Here is a 15,701-nt window from a genome sequence, read left to right as displayed (position 1 = left end):
AAATGGATCTGCATGCACAGTCAGGGCCATCAATTGTAAGAAGTCAGTAAGCTCAAGAGTGATTCAGGGAACTTCCCCTCATTTGTATGGGATATAGTTGCTCCCTGCCTCACATGGGAACAGTATTGGGTTTACAATGGCTCCATGGAGCCAGGCCCATGCTCAGAAAAGCCTGGCCTGCTCTGCTTGCACTGCGCCCCGAGACCCCACTGGCTCCCCCTGCTCCTCTCTGCCCCCTGGCTGGACCCCAAGCATCTCTGACTCTGGGCAGTCTCTGCTTCCCACCACCTGTGGGGCCCCACCTGTCTCCTCAGAGCTGAGCCACCTGGGACTGGTGCAGAAGCCTGGCCAGTCTCAGCCAGGTGTGTGTGTGGGGGACTTGACTGGGCCCCTCTAGGAAAGTGTGTCTTGAGGGACCCTGGCTGATCGTGCCACACCAGAGGGGACGGACCGATTCCTGGTCCTGGGACCAGCCCTGGTGGCTCAGCCTGGCAGACACAGTCACCTCCCAGCAGGGCCAGTGAGTGCAGCCAGGAGGCAGAGCATGGGGGAGTGGGGAGTCTGGGGGCGGGGGGGGGGTGCTGGGCTGTGACAGGACAGGGCAGATGTGTGTGTTGGGGCACTAGAGGTTCTGTGGGGGGGTGCTCGGCAGTTGTGGTGGGGCTGTGGGCTGGGGTGGTGTTGTGCAGGGCGCTGTGCATTTGTGGGGGGGTCTGGGGGGATGCTGGGCATAGTGGGTCCAGGGTGCCTCTGGCCATAGGGAGTTGGCGAGTGTTGGGCGTGGGGTGCTGTGTGGTGTGACATAGGCCCACCTCTGAGAGGAAGAGGCACGCTGGCAGCACAGGGCCAGGTGGGCCACTGTGCATCTGGCAACTGCCAGTTTGTAAATAGTGCCCCTCCATTGGGCGAAGCAGGGCCGCCCCTCCATGTCCCTTTGCCCCTGGCTGGCCCCTCGCTCCGGGGACTAACCTCCCCCTGCCATGCTCCATTGCCTCCATGGGGAGCCCACAAACATGTTTGGCCCTGGGCCCACAAAAGATTAATCCAGCCCTGCATGGAAAGGGGGAAAATGTTGAACATGCCTCTTTCATTTCTGAAGCATTGCCTAAGGAACAAGTTATTTCTACCAATGCATTTCACTGTGGGGGGTATTTTGGGAGTGCACCTGTTTGGATCAGAGATACAAATGTTGGAAGCGTATACACCTTTCCAAAAAATGAGATTGCTGCCTTTCGTGTTCTCCATCCTCCTCAAAGTGTTTACAGGACTGAGACTAGAGTTGGCTGGAAAAAGGAATGATCCTCTTGTGAGAGATTTCAGTGGGTTAGACAAATAATTTAGTTCCAACTCCAGATGAAAAGTCAAAGAGTTAAAATTTTTCACAGGTGGGAACATTCTGAAAAATTCCATTTTAAAGAGAACTGAAACTGAATTTTTCAACTTTCTCCCAGCTCCATAGACAGCTGCTTTTCCACGGTGCCCAACTCCCCAGGAAGTTGGAGTCATGCCCAGGCAGGATGACCCGCTTTCTTGCCTATGTGGTTTCCATCAAAAGTGTCAGCACACTGTTTAGATTCCATCAAAACAGCATTTTCTGACAGGTAAGTGTTGTGTTGGAAAATTTTTAGACCAGCTCTAATCATGATCTGTGATGGGTAACTGGGAACTGTAATTTCCAACAAGGATGAGGCCATAAGGTGCAAAATTCAAACTCTTCCAAATTCATGTTTCTTTGTATCTGGCTATTTGGTTTGAGTAGATCTCTAATCTCTGGGTGGCATGTGAGTAACACTGTTCATAACTTTCTTCAATATTTTAGTGCAAAATAGGGCATCACGTATTTTCAACTTCTCAAGAATATTTTATGTTTGAAGGATCTCAGACTGCTTCACAAGCTACATACATACAGCACACACAGGAAATGCAGCCACCTGTCAGGCAGTAAGCAGAAGCTAAACAGTATACAGCACACTGTACAACTTTTTGGTAGGGAAGGACAACAATGGAAATTTTGACCAAGAAAACCAGAGCAAACCACTCCCTCTATAAGTACCACCATGAGGTCTAGCATATTCAGGCAAAACAGACAGGAGTTCATTTTTAACTGATAGTGCTCCATGTGGTTTGCATCATCAGTTATACATGGAATTATGTATATGTCACAAATTACTTATCTATAAAAAGCCATACAAGGATCTTATCTTGAACTAAACAGAGTGGGGGTAAGACTAAATAGGGAGGGGATAAAGAGCATATTTTGAAATAGTGAAAGATCAGTGTGTTGTGTATGTATTATTAGTTCTTTGGATTCAAAAACATGTAATTACATAAATATATTGAGGAGGTAGAGGGGATGTTCAAACAGCACCCAAAATGATGGTTGAGGTGGGTTGTTCTTCTTTATGAAGGAATGCTGTCGTAAGTGTTAAGAAATTTTAAGGAGGAACTCCCTAATGCAAAGTTAATAAAAACACTGAACTTTTATATGAACTCAAGTTCTAGTCCTTCTGGCCATCACTGCGTATACACACACACACAGTCTTCCTTTGCTTTTTTTTTATATTATTATTATTATTATTATTATTAAAGGTTTCAGATAACATTTTCAAAAGCGCTCAAGGAACTTAGAAAACTAAGTCCCAAGTGACTTTGGATTCTAGTGCCATTGACTTTCACTGATGCGTAAGAAAGGCTTTTGAAAATGGGACTTAGCTTCCTATGTTACTTAAGCACTTTTGAAAATTTTACCAACATCTTTCTCCACCTTCTGCTCCTACCTGTATCACAGACATTTTAACACAGCATTTTTTCCATAGTGAAGAAATAATTATGTGAAAAAACATCATGAAGACATGATTTAAAACAAACACCAACCCTTTCAGGAGGAACACATTTCTAGCCAATCTCACTTATTAATGTTGTATTTGTAATGGCCTTTTTATCTTTAAAGCTTTCCCCCCTTTCTCAAGTAAGCTCAATATGAAAAGGTCACACACTATACAGAGTGCAAGAGCCTTCAAAGATTAAAAAGAACAAGAAATTTAAGTTTGAATGAGTTCCTGGGTATCACTGCCACTAAAGGATATAGTTAACACAGATTACAGAGCTGGAGATACTTATCTTTAGAGCCCTGCGCGGTTTCTATCCGCATCCGATCTGCAAACATGGTCCGCGGACATGCACATCCGCAGATATATGCAGATTTGCAAGGCTCTCCTATACGATTTTTCTGTCCATTTTCCATTAGTCAATTGTTATTACACCTCCCCCACCCCAACTTTGGGATAAAAAGCAACATTTAACCCTTCCCTCTCCTTAAATACTGAGTACCACTAAATTAGGGGAACCGGGGAAAAGGAAAGCAGCATTTTGGTTACCCCAAATGAAACTCTGACCTTTCACTTCAGCTCCACTTACTGATAAGGAGCCTCATTCTAGTATGATTTACACCTGTGTAACTGTACCGAAAAATCAATGGAATTATACCAGTACAAAACTGTTCTCAGGGGAATCAGAATCAGGACTATGATATGCTGCCTGCAAACCAGCATTAGACCCCATAAAGTGACCTGTGCTTTCAAGGAAACTCACAACAAGATGATTAGAGGTTTTTCAGTCTGGATCTAATCATCGTTCCATTACTCTGAATGAAGGTGAACTTAACCTTCCCCAATTTCCTGTTCTGAAGCTGGGGGAGGGGAGGGATTCAAATCACTTTTAGAAAACAAAAGTGAAATAATCTAAGATAGTACATCATTATTACTTTAATGACTAGACTTTGTACAATACAAGCTTTGTTGAAGGCTCCCACTGGATACAAACTTGAAGATAAATTCTGGCAGGCAGAACTCGGCTGACAACATATACATATATTTACAATGTTCCTCAGATAGCATTCTAGTCTCCTAGCTTTAAAGAAAGCCAGACTCAAGTTCTGTTTAGCTCTAGTCGTGGTCTTTGAGTTCCAAAACTGGTCACGTGTAGTTGTACTATAAACAGTTCGCAATTGGCGTTCAAATACTTTCTTAATTTCACATGATCAGACCGAGCCTGCATTCCTGAAACTTTGTAGTCTCTCTACTACGTTCCAGCGCTAACAGCTGTAAAAGGAAACAGCAGAATCATGAGCCAGCCAGTATCAAAAGTTAAGAAACAATGTAAAATTTGTACAGGAATTTTTCCTTTTGATACTGTATAGATAGTTCAGCTCAGCCCACAGCACAGCCAACAGGCGCAGAGACTTTTCACGCAATACATCGGATACTTACAGGAGTAGGACACCTTTGTTTTCCCTTTTATTGACAGCCCTTACAGGTTTTAGTTCTTCCACATCAGACTGTTGTTCAGTCATTAGCACCGTCTGCAGAAAGCTCTCTGTGAGTTTCCGCGGGTCTCCTCCTCTACTCCTTACTACCAACAATTGAAATCGACTCACTCCAGCTTTTACCTCTCTCCCTATCATACAACTCTCTTTTGAAACTCCAGAGAGCAAATTAAGCCCAGCTCTTTGTCTTTGGCTAACCTGAGCAAGCTGAAACTGGTCCTATCAGCGGGACCCAATGGTAAAGGGAAGGCAGAAGAGGGAAAGGGAGGAGGAGGAAAAAAGAAAGAAAGAGCAGAGACCTCCTTTTCTCCACCCCACCACTAGTTGGGGGCGGGCAGAAGGGAAGGCGGGGAGAAAGCCTGTTCAACAAGTCTTTCTGGGAGAGGAAACTAATGAGCCAAGCAGCTGAAAACACGGTGATAACAATTCACAGCTGCTTTACTTTTTAAACCAGATATTTATTGGAATGAAGCTATAAAATACGATTTAATGATGTTAAACATAATTACAAGCACTGACTTTATATAACTCAAGATGTGAGTTACATAAATTGACACAGCACTGAGGCAACACACGCGTCTTTCTAGATTACACCAGGCAGCTAGTCTTTTACACAACTTAAATTATTCAAACAGGATGTTGCCTCATCGGGTACTGCCTCCTGATTACGTTAAACAAAAGGTCCCTTTAATGTTTTATATGGGAATGACAACGACGACAAGAGACGCAAGTGGCCCTGCCATTAGCCCTTTGCTGCCCCAAAGAGCCAATTTTTGTTTATTTTCAGAGCAGACAATAGGCATGAAGCAGTGGTCCCAACCTGGATGACTAATAAGCTGGCCATGATGATTTATAACAGCAGCAATAATGTACTGCATTTTTATAGTGTTTTTCATCCTGCAGGATCTCAAAGTGCATCACAAAGGACACCACTGGTCTTGCAAATTGTTGTATCTGTCTGCATGGAGCTCTTTTGAAATCAATAGTGTTATGTATAGGTACAACAGTTTTCCCATATGTAACAAGTTGCAGAATCAGGCTTCTGTACTTATACATCATGAAGGGTGGCAGTCAGCCAGCAGGCAGTAAACTAAATAATAATTGGGAGTGGGAGGAAGGGGTAAGGAGTGGGAATATTGTTGAAGAACACTGGGACAAACTTCAATCTTCATTTACAAAAAGAGACTTGGGTTCTTTACAGGTGGAAAAAAAAAGAGCACATTTTGGTGTCTAAACAAGGCCTGAGAGGGGATAGGGTTTTATTTTCCTGCTTGTACATTAGAAACTCAGGTATCTCTAGACTGAAAATTTTTATGGTGTCTGGAGAATGAGTGCAATGGTGATATCACAAAAGCTAGGGGCTTGATCCTGCTCCCATTAAGTCAATGGCAAATCTCCCATTGATGACAATGGAGGATGATCAAGAGAGTGAAAGTTGAGCAAGGGAAAGCAAACTGTTTAAAATTAATTGTTTTGTGTGTGTTTTTTAATTTGAACATATTTCACTTCAATGACTAATTCACATTTTGGATAAATGAAGTCTCTGTTGAAGTTCATCACCTTTGCTCCTTCAATTAGCATTTTAGATCTCACAATATACATATCTGAGAGCTCCTAAGGTTCTCCTGCAAACCCAGGGAAGATCAAACTCTACATTCCTGATATTTCTAACATAAGCAAACATGGACATTTTGGGTACTTCTCATGAGACACTCAGCACTTCCCAGGTTTATGTTCCAAGATTTACCTGTGATTGTTAATATAGGGAGTACCCTGAAGAAGTCTGCCTATGTGCCAGTGGTATGAACCCTCTATATTAGGATAACTCACTAGAGCTGATGTTTTCATCTATACTGTCTCAGATAAATCTGTTTTCTGCTTCAGTCTAGCAACACTCTAGGTTGGCATGGCAGCCCCAAGAAACCATCTAATATCATGCAACAAATATACAGTAGGATCAAATGTCAGACCCCCCACTTGTACTCAGCAGGATGCTATTGAATTTGCAGGCAGAGAGAAACATTAAATGGCAGCATCTCACACAGGGGCTTCTGCATGCTACCAATGAAATATAAATGAAAGTATCAAAAATATTCCAGATCTCTGATTGTATTTCATAATAGGTAACAGGCCCAGGTAGAAAATATGGTATTTTATGTAAAGAAAGGTTTCAGAGGAACAGCCGTGTTAGTCTGTATTCGCAAAAAGAAAAGGAGTACTTGTGGCACCTTAGAGACTAACCAATTTATTTGATCACTTTAGATAAGCTATTACCAGCAGGACAGTGGGGTGGGAGGAGGTATTGTTTCATGATTTCTGTGTGTATATAAAGTCTGCTGCAGTTTCCACGGTAAACATCTGATGAAGTGAGCTGTAGCTCACGAAAGCTCATGCTCAAATAAATTGGTTAGTCTCTAAGGTGCCACAAGTACTCCTTTTCTTTTTATGTAAAGAAACTATATATAAGTTTAAAAGTGTGGATTGTATATCTATTTACATGTATATTATAAGGACTAAAATAAAATAAAAATCCCCAACAAAACTGGCCCAATTTCATTACATTTAAAATGTATGGTATAAATACATGTTTAAGCCTGTATCAGAATCACCACCCCTGATCCTGTAGAGTCATGGAGACTCCACACAGAAGAAGAGGTCTTTGCTAGTGGATCCCAGAGTAGGATCTGGACATTTGTATGTATTTCAGATTTTCTTCTTTATGTAGTACCAATACAATTCTCAGCTGAATATTGTCTGATGATGGGTGAAGCCTACTGCAGGGTTTCTTATAGCTTCCTCTGAAGCATCTGGTACTGTCCACTCTTGGAGAAAAGATTCTGGATTAGATGGACCACAGGTTGCCTATATAAAACCTTGGTCCTCCATATAATTTTAAGTGTCTGTGTGTTAAGGACTGGGGCCTAAATTTCTAGCCATTACATATAGCTATTATAGATTTTGCCCCATATCTCCAGGAGTAACAGACAGTGTAAATATGTATATTCTTCTGCGACTTGGCACCCTTTCCTGAAGCTCATCCTCATCTGAGTATTCTTACTGATTTCAACAATTGTTGTATACCGTGTAGTTGTAACTCTGTTGGTCCCAGGATATTAGAGACACAAGGTAGGTGAGGTGATATCTTTATTGGACCAAATTCTGTCCAACAAAAGATATTACCTCATGTGAAGGTTCCTTCCCCACTCTGAACTCTAGGGTACAGATGTGGGGACCTGAATGAAAAACCCCCTAAGCTTATTTTTACTAGCTTTAGGTTAAAACTTCCCCAAGGTACAAATTATTTTACCTTTTGCCCCCAGACTTTATTGCTGCCACCACCAAGCATCTATATATACAAACAAATATATAACAGGGAAAGAGCCCCCTTGGAAACGTCTTTCTCCCCCAAATTCTCCCAAACCCTACACCCCCTTTCCTGGGGAAGGTTTGATTAAAAATCCTCACCAATTTGCATAGGTGAACACAGACCCAAACCCTTGGATCTTAAGAACAATGAAAAAGAATCAGGTTCTTAAAAGAAGAATTTTAATTGAAGAAAAAGTAAAAGAATCTCCTCTGTAAAATCAGGATGGTAAATACCTTACAGGGTAATCAGATTCAAAACATAGAGAATCCCTCTACACAAAAGCTTAAGTTACAAAAACAGGAATATACATTCCATTCAGCACAACTTATTTTATCATCCATTTAAGCAATCTAGTTAGATATGCATTGGTTTCTGTTTTGTTTATTAGCCCTTTACAGGAGTTCTGACCTGCATTCCTGCTCTGATCCTGGCAAAAGCGACAGACAGAGAGAACCCTTTGTTTCTCCCCCCTTCCAGCTTTAAAAGTATCTTGTCTCCTCATTGGTCATTTTGGTCAGGTGCCAGCGAGGTTATCCTAGCTTCTTAACCCTTTACAGGTGAAAGGGTTTTTTCCTCTGGCCAAGAGGGATTTAAAGGTGGTTAGCCTTCCCTTTATATTTATGACATCTCATCTACTTTGTCTCTCTGATTTCAACAAGACAGCTCAAGTGAGCTGCAAGATCAGACCCCTTGCTGACTAGCCTTGAAAAAGTCTCTTAACCTCAGTTAGTGCCTTATTTTTCTTGTTTTAAAAATGTGGATAATAATGCTAACCAATCATCAAGGTTGTGGTGAAGATCCATTCATTAGTTAGTATTTATACAACAGTTAGAAATGTAAAGTACTATGAAAGTACTGAGTATTGTTATTAAATATTTATTAATCTAGTAAAAGAAAAGTTTCTGTAATAGAATCATAGGACTGAAAGAGGTTATCTAATCCAGTCCCCTGCACTCATGGCAGGACTAAGTATTAGTCTATGAAGTATACTATGTGTAAGAATAACTATGCATACTATGAAGCTGTTACAGAATTCAGACTTGCTGGGACAGAATGAGCTCTAGGATTCTGCAGGGAGATGCAAGGCTTCTGTTGCAATCTCATGCTGCTAGCCTGACCAGGTGAGGCTCATTAGCTCTAATCCAGGGGAATTGAAACGGCAGGTGCCTCTCTGAGTAGAGAGGAAACAGAGAAGCTTGGGGGAGGAAAATCAATTTATGAATATACTTGTGGAGAAAGCATAGGATGAAGTTTAGGGTACATTTTGTAGCTGATTTGTTGTTTAATTTAATTTAAAAATAAAGGCAAATATATGAAGTGGTAACCTTTAGCCTATAGCTAGTGTGTTTATATTGTTCAGAGTAAGATGGGAATTTTACCTGCTTATATGTGGTAATTGGAGTAGGATTCTGGGCACACCCTACACTAGAGGAAAAATGGAACATGGCCTACAGTGGGAAGAGGAACTCAGCAGTGGTAGTCCAAGCCTACTGCTGCCCTACAGCAATGGCTACAAGCCCAGGCTGCAGCCCAACAGGCTTTCTGCATGTGTGCAGTTTAGATTGTTACATTCATGGCATACACAAAGAGAAGTTACATAAAATACTCTTTCTGGAAGGTTGCAACTTAACATGACTTTATTTTAGGCACCCAAGTCTGAAAATTGGTGGCCTTAGTTAATACACTGCCTCTGGAATTATTTTAAATGTCTGTATGGATCAGCACATCTGAAAACAGAAGTGAAAGTGCCAACGTTAAGAATAGTTTCTCTCTAGGAGAGTATGTTGAGGCCAAATGGAAGAAGGAAGTTCCAGAAATCTAGTGAGAGAACCTGCTGTTTTGTTGAAATTTCAAAGCTAATTCTGGAGACTCTAAAGACCAGATTAAAAATCCAGGGCAAGATTCCTGGTTTGTATATATTGGTGTATCTTCACCGATGTCAATGGAGCTATGCTGATTTTCATCAGCTGTGAACTTGGCCCCTGACCTTCCAATACTTAGACAAATGTAACCTTTATTTTTTTGGAGGGTTTGTTTACACGTTGAGCTGGGGGTGTGATTTCCTGCTCAAGAAGACATACCTGCTCTAGTTCTGGTCAACCTAGAGTGCTAAAAATAGAGTATAGCCACCGGAGTGAGTGGCTGCTTGCCCTAACTATGTGTCTTTGCTCTCAGATGGATACTACTCAGGGCAGCTTGCCTCTCCTGTTTCTTATGCTGCCACAGCTACACTCTACGTTTAGCACACTAGCTCAATCAGAGCTACCGTGGGTATGTAGTGTAGATGTACCCTAAGAGATGTCCATGTTGTAGGTAGCTACATAGCTTTCTATATACAGAATCTTTAAACGTGAGATGTTTGTCTACCAGAACCAGGACTGTGAAACTGTTTAAGGAGCGGGGACTTAGAATGAGGGATGTACTCTGCTTTCTCTCTGGTGGAAAATTTACACTTCTTCTTTTCTAGAAAGGATGGTCCAGTGGTTAGGGCATTAACTTTTAATTGAGGAGACCTAGACCCTGCTCTGCCACAGATTTGCTGTGTGACCTTGGGCAAGTCACTTTTAAAAATCTGCCCCTTATTCTCTGAGCTTCAAATCCCCATCTCTAAAATGGGGATAACAATACTTCCCTAACTTACAGGGGCATGTGAGTATAGATAAGCTGAAGACTGAAGTGCTCAAATATCATAGTGATAGGTGCCCATATACGTACATTAGATTTTTCTTAACCTAAAATAAACCATCTAGCCTGAATGTATATGTGGTGCTCTTTGCATAATGCCTATATGTTGTGATTTTGTATGTGTGGTGGGGGAAAGGGAATAGCTTGTGTCAAGGTCCTTCCCCACTCTGAACTCTAGGGTACAGATATGGGGACCTGCATGAAAGACCCCCTAAGCTTATTCTTACCAGCTTAGGTTAAAAACTTCCCCAGGGTACAAACTTTGCCTTGTCCTTGAACTCTATGCTGCCACCACTAAGCGTGTTAAACAAAGAACAGGGAAAGGGCCCACTTGGAGACGTCTTCCCTCAAAATATCCCCCCAAGCCCTACACCCCCTTTCCTGGGGAAGGCTTGATAAAAATCCTCACCAATTTGCATAGGTGAACACAGACCCAAACCCTTGGATGTTAAGAACAATGAAAAATCAATCAGGTTCTTAAAAGAAGAATTTTAATTAAAGAAAAAGTAAAAGAATCACTTCTGTAAAATCAGGATGGTAAATACCTTACAAGGTAATCAAATTCAAAACATAGAGAATCTCTCTAGGCAAAACCTTAAGTTACAAAAAGACACAAAAACAGGAATATACATTCCATCCAGCACAGCTTATTTTACCAGCCATTAAACAAAAGGAAATCTAACGCATTTCTAGCTAGATTACTTACTAACTAACAGAAGTTCTGAGACTGCATTCCTGATCTGTTCCCGGCAAAAGCATCACACAGACAGACGAACCCTTTGTTTCTCCCCTCTCCTGCTTTGAGAGTATCGTGTCTCCTCATTGGTCATTTTGGTCAGGTGCCAGTGAGGTTATCTTAACTTCTTAACCCTTTACAGGTGAAAGGGTTTTGCCTCTGGTCAGGAGGGATTTTATAGCACTGTATACAGAAAGGTGGTTATCCTTCCCTTTATTTTTATGACAGCTTGGAAATGACTTAGTGGAGAGGATAATAATTACAATGCTTTCATATTTTAAAAATCTGCTTCTGTTTCCTTGGAGGTTAGTTTGTAGCTGCTTGAAACTAACTTAGTTCTCATGTCTAAATTAATTAGAGGTGACTCTCTAGCAAAACATAATTTTTCAGGAAACCCAAGCCTCTGCGGGCTACAGCTTCAAAATTAGGCACAAGCTGAACAAGATGCTTGTACTCAGATAAACTGGTGTCTGCAAACTAGACATTGGAAAATGTATCCCCAATCTCCGCTCACAAATAGGTGGTAGCACTTTGTTCCATGGCACATCATCTTACTCAGGAAACGGCTCTTGGCAAATTCTCAGTGCACGCCATTTCATTGACAAAATGCTATGTGACAGCCTTCACACAATGCCTTTTCATTACAATGAAAATGTAAAATCTAGAATTGAAAATAATCCAGGCACTAGACTATATATATATAAATCTGTAACCAGGTCTTGTCAGGGAATGGTTGGTGCAACAAATACATTCTACAGTAACAGGTTTCAGAGTAGCAGCCATGTTAGTCTGTATCAGCAAAAACAACGAGGAGTCTTTGTGGCACCTTAGAGACTAACAAATTTATTTGGGCATAAGCTTTCATGGGCTAGAACCTTCTTCATCAGATGCATGGAGTGGAAAATACAGGAATAGGTATAAATACATGAAAAGATGGGAGTTGCCTTACCAAGTGTGAGGTCAGTCTAATGAGACAATACAATTAATGGTAGGTCTGTTATTGAGTGACCAGGGAGATTGAAGTGTTCTCCTACTGGTTTTTGAATGTTATAATTTCTGATGTCAGATTTGTGTCCATTTATTCTTTTGTGTAGAGACTGTCCGGTTTGACCAATGTACATGGCAGAGGGGCATTGCTGGCACATGATGGCATATATCACATTGGTAGATGTGCAGGTGAACGAGCCCCTGATGGTGTGGCTGATGTGGTTAGGTCCTATGATGGTGTCCCTTACCTTAGAATCATAGAATCATAGAATCATAGAATATCAGGGTTGGAAGGGACCCCAGAAGGTCATCTAGTCCAACCCCCTGCTCAAAGCAGGACCAATTCCCAGTTAAATCATCCCAGCCAGGGCTTTGTCAAGCCTGACCTTAAAAACCTCTAAGGAAGGAGATTCTACCACCTCCCTAGGTAACGCATTCCAGTGTTTCACCACCCTCTTAGTGAAAAAGTTTTTCCTAATATCCAATCTAAACCTCCCCCACTGCAACTTGAGACCATTACTCCTCGTTCTGTCATCTGCTACCATTGAGAACAGTCTAGAGCCATCCTCTTTGGAACCCCCTTTCAGGTAGTTGAAAGCAGCTATCAAATCCCCCCTCATTCTTCTCTTCTGCAGGCTAAACAATCCCCGTTCCCTCAGCCTCTCCTCATAACTCATGTGTTCCAGTCCCCTAATCATTTTTGTTGCCCTTCGCTGGACTCTCTCCAATTTATCCACATCCTTCTTGAAGTGTGGGGCCCAAAACTGGACACAGTACTCCAGATGAGGCCTCACCAATGTCGAATAGAGGGGAACGATCACGTCCCTCGATCTGCTCGCTATGCCCCTACTTATACATCCCAAAATGCCATTGGCCTTCTTGGCAACAAGGGCACACTGCTGACTCATATCCAGCTTCTCGTCCACTGTCACCCCTAGGTCCTTTTCTGCAGAACTGCTGCCTAGCCATTCGGTCCCTAGTCTGTAGCTGTGCATTGGGTTCTTCCGTCCTAAGTGCAGGACCCTGCACTTATCCTTATTGAACCTCATCAGGTTCCTTTTGGCCCAATCTTCCAATTGGTCTAGGTCCTTCTGTATCCTATCCCTCCCCTCCAGCGTATCTACCACTCCTCCCAGTTTAGTATCATCCGCAAATTTGCTGAGAGTGCAATCCACACCATCCTCCAGATCATTTATGAAGATATTGAATAAAACCGGCCCCAGGACCGACCCTTGGGGCACTCCACTTGATACCGGCTGCCAACTAGACATGGAGCCATTGATCACTACCCGTTGAGCCCGACAATTTAGCCAGCTTTCTACCCACCTTATAGTGCATTCATCCAGCCCATACTTCCTTAACTTGCTGACAAGAATACTATGGGAGACCGTGTCAAAAGCTTTGCTAAAGTCAAGAAACAATACATCCACTGCTTTCCCTTCATCCACAGAACCAGTAATCTCATCATAAAAGGCGATTAGATTAGTCAGGCATGACCTTCCCTTGGTGAATCCATGCTGGCTGTTCCTGATCACTTTCCTCTCATGCAAGTGCTTCAGGATTGATTCTTTGAGGACCTGCTCCATGATTTTTCCAGGGACTGAGGTGAGGCTGACTGGCCTGTAGTTCCCAGGATCTTCCTTCTTCCCTTTTTTAAAGATTGGCACTACATTAGCCTTTTTCCAGTCATCCGGGACTTCCCCGGTTCGCCACGAGTTTTCAAAGATAATGGCCAGTGGCTCTGCAATCACAGCCGCCAATTCCTTCAGCACTCTCGGATGCAACTCGTCCGGCCCCATGGACTTGTGCACGTCCAGCTTTTCTAAATAGTCCCTAACCGCCTCTATCTCCACAGAGGGCTGGCCATCTCTTCCGCATTTTGTGATGCCCAGCGCAGCAGTCTGGGAGCTGACCTTGTTAGTGAAAACAGAGGCAAAAAAAGCATTGAGTACATTAGCTTTTTCCACATCCTCTGTCACTAGGTTGCCTCCCTCATTCAGTAAGGGGCCCACACATTCCTTGGCTTTCTTCTTGTTGCCAACATACCTGAAGAAACCCTTCTTGTTACTCTTGACATCTCTGGCTAGCTGCAGCTCCAGGTGCGATTTGGCCCTCCTGATAACATTCCTACATGCCCGAGCAATATTTTTATACTCTTCCCTGGTCATATGTCCAACCTTCCACTTCTTGTAAGCTTCTTTTTTATGTTTAAGATCCGCTAGGATTTCACCATTAAGCCAAGTTGGTCGCCTGCCATATTTACTATTCTTTCGACTCATCGGGATGGTTTGTCCCTGTAACCTCAACAGGGATTCCTTGAAATACAGCCAGCTCTCCTGGACTCCTTTCCCCTTCAAGTTAGTCCCCCAGGGGATCCTGGCCATCCGTTCCCTGAGGGAGTCGAAGTCTGCTTTCCTGAAGTCCAGGGTCCGTATCCTGCTGCTTACCTTTGTTCCCTGCGTCAGGATCCTGAACTCAACCAACTCATGGTCACTGCCTCCCAGATTCCCATCCACTTTTGCTTCCCCCACTAATTCTACCTGGTTTGTGAGCAGCAGGTCAAGAAAAGCACCCCCCCTAGTTGGCTCCTCTAGCACTTGCGCCAGGAAATTGTCCCCTACGCTTTCCAAAAACTTCCTGGATTGTCTATGCACCGCTGTATTGCTCTCCCAGCAGATATCAGGAAAATTAAAGTCACCCATGAGTCACCTTCTTGTTAACTGTTTGAAATGGGCCACTCTCATTACCACTACAAAAGTTATTTTTCTCCCTTGGTATCCTACTGTTAATTGAACTGTTTCTTTAGACTGACCTCACACTTGGTAAGGCAACTCCCATCTTTTCATGTATTTATACCTGCTCCTGTATTTTCCACTCCATGCTCCTGGTGAAGTGGGTTCTAGCCCACGAAAGCTTATGCCCAGATAAATTTGTTAGTCTGTAAGGTGCCACAAGTACTCCTCATTGTTTATTTTATAGTAAGGTATTTAGTATGGCCTCTGATCACAATGACACAGTTATATAAGAATGAGTTCCCTTTCTACGTTAAGCTATTGGATGTGCAGATGCTAATGTGGCTTTTATTTTGATATTGTGGCAAATCTTCTGACATAAAGGAGAAGGCACAGTGGAGCTTGCGTTGTTATGCAGTTATAATAGGTGCAGTAAGGAAACTATGTGAAGATCAACTGCTGTCAGCAACAGACACCTGCTGTTATTATATAAAAGTCCATATCCTAGTGTGTCTAATAGTAATTACATAGCTTTTAAAAAGTGCTCTTGGTAAACATAGATATCATTGTATTATAAAGCATAGTTCATGGCTATTTCACGTATGCTGTGCCAAGAAGCCTTACAGGCAAATAATAAAGATGTGTACCTGCTCCAAGGAGTCTACAGTCTAAGGTCTTGATCCTGACACTGGGTCTACTAGACCAGGGATTGGCAACCTTTGGCACGTGGCCCGCCAATTCTTCTGGATTAGAGCTAATGAGCCTCACGGTTTGTTTACCTGCAGTGTCAGCAGGTAAACACAACTGCAGTTTCCATTGGCTGCGGTTTGCCGTGCGAGGCCAATGGGAGCTGTGGGAAGCGGCGTGCGC

General features: G+C 42.6%; 1 protein-coding gene across 5 annotated transcripts in view; it reads right to left on the bottom strand.

Annotated features, from left to right (window-relative positions):
- The window catches only part of GRAMD2B (GRAM domain containing 2B), a 75,716-nt gene that overhangs the window by 47,451 nt on the left and 12,564 nt on the right, over positions 1 to 15,701 (bottom strand). For 3 of the 5 annotated variants that reach the window (XM_073344842.2, XM_073344845.2, XM_073344844.2), the window contains exon 1: positions 4,269 to 4,614. The exons of the other annotated variants lie outside the window; for them this stretch is intronic. In XM_073344842.2, the coding sequence (XP_073200943.1) occupies positions 4,269 to 4,462 (194 nt within the window). In that variant the 5' untranslated portion in view covers positions 4,463 to 4,614. Of the gene's footprint in view, positions 1 to 4,268; positions 4,615 to 15,701 lie in introns of those variants that run through there. 5 annotated transcript variants of the gene reach the window in all.

This window comes from Lepidochelys kempii, chromosome 5, assembly GCF_965140285.1.
Source record: "Lepidochelys kempii isolate rLepKem1 chromosome 5, rLepKem1.hap1, whole genome shotgun sequence".
NCBI lineage: Eukaryota > Metazoa > Chordata > Testudines > Cheloniidae > Lepidochelys > Lepidochelys kempii.
Note: the sequence above shows the minus strand (reverse complement) of the source record. Positions and strands in the feature narration are given on the sequence as shown.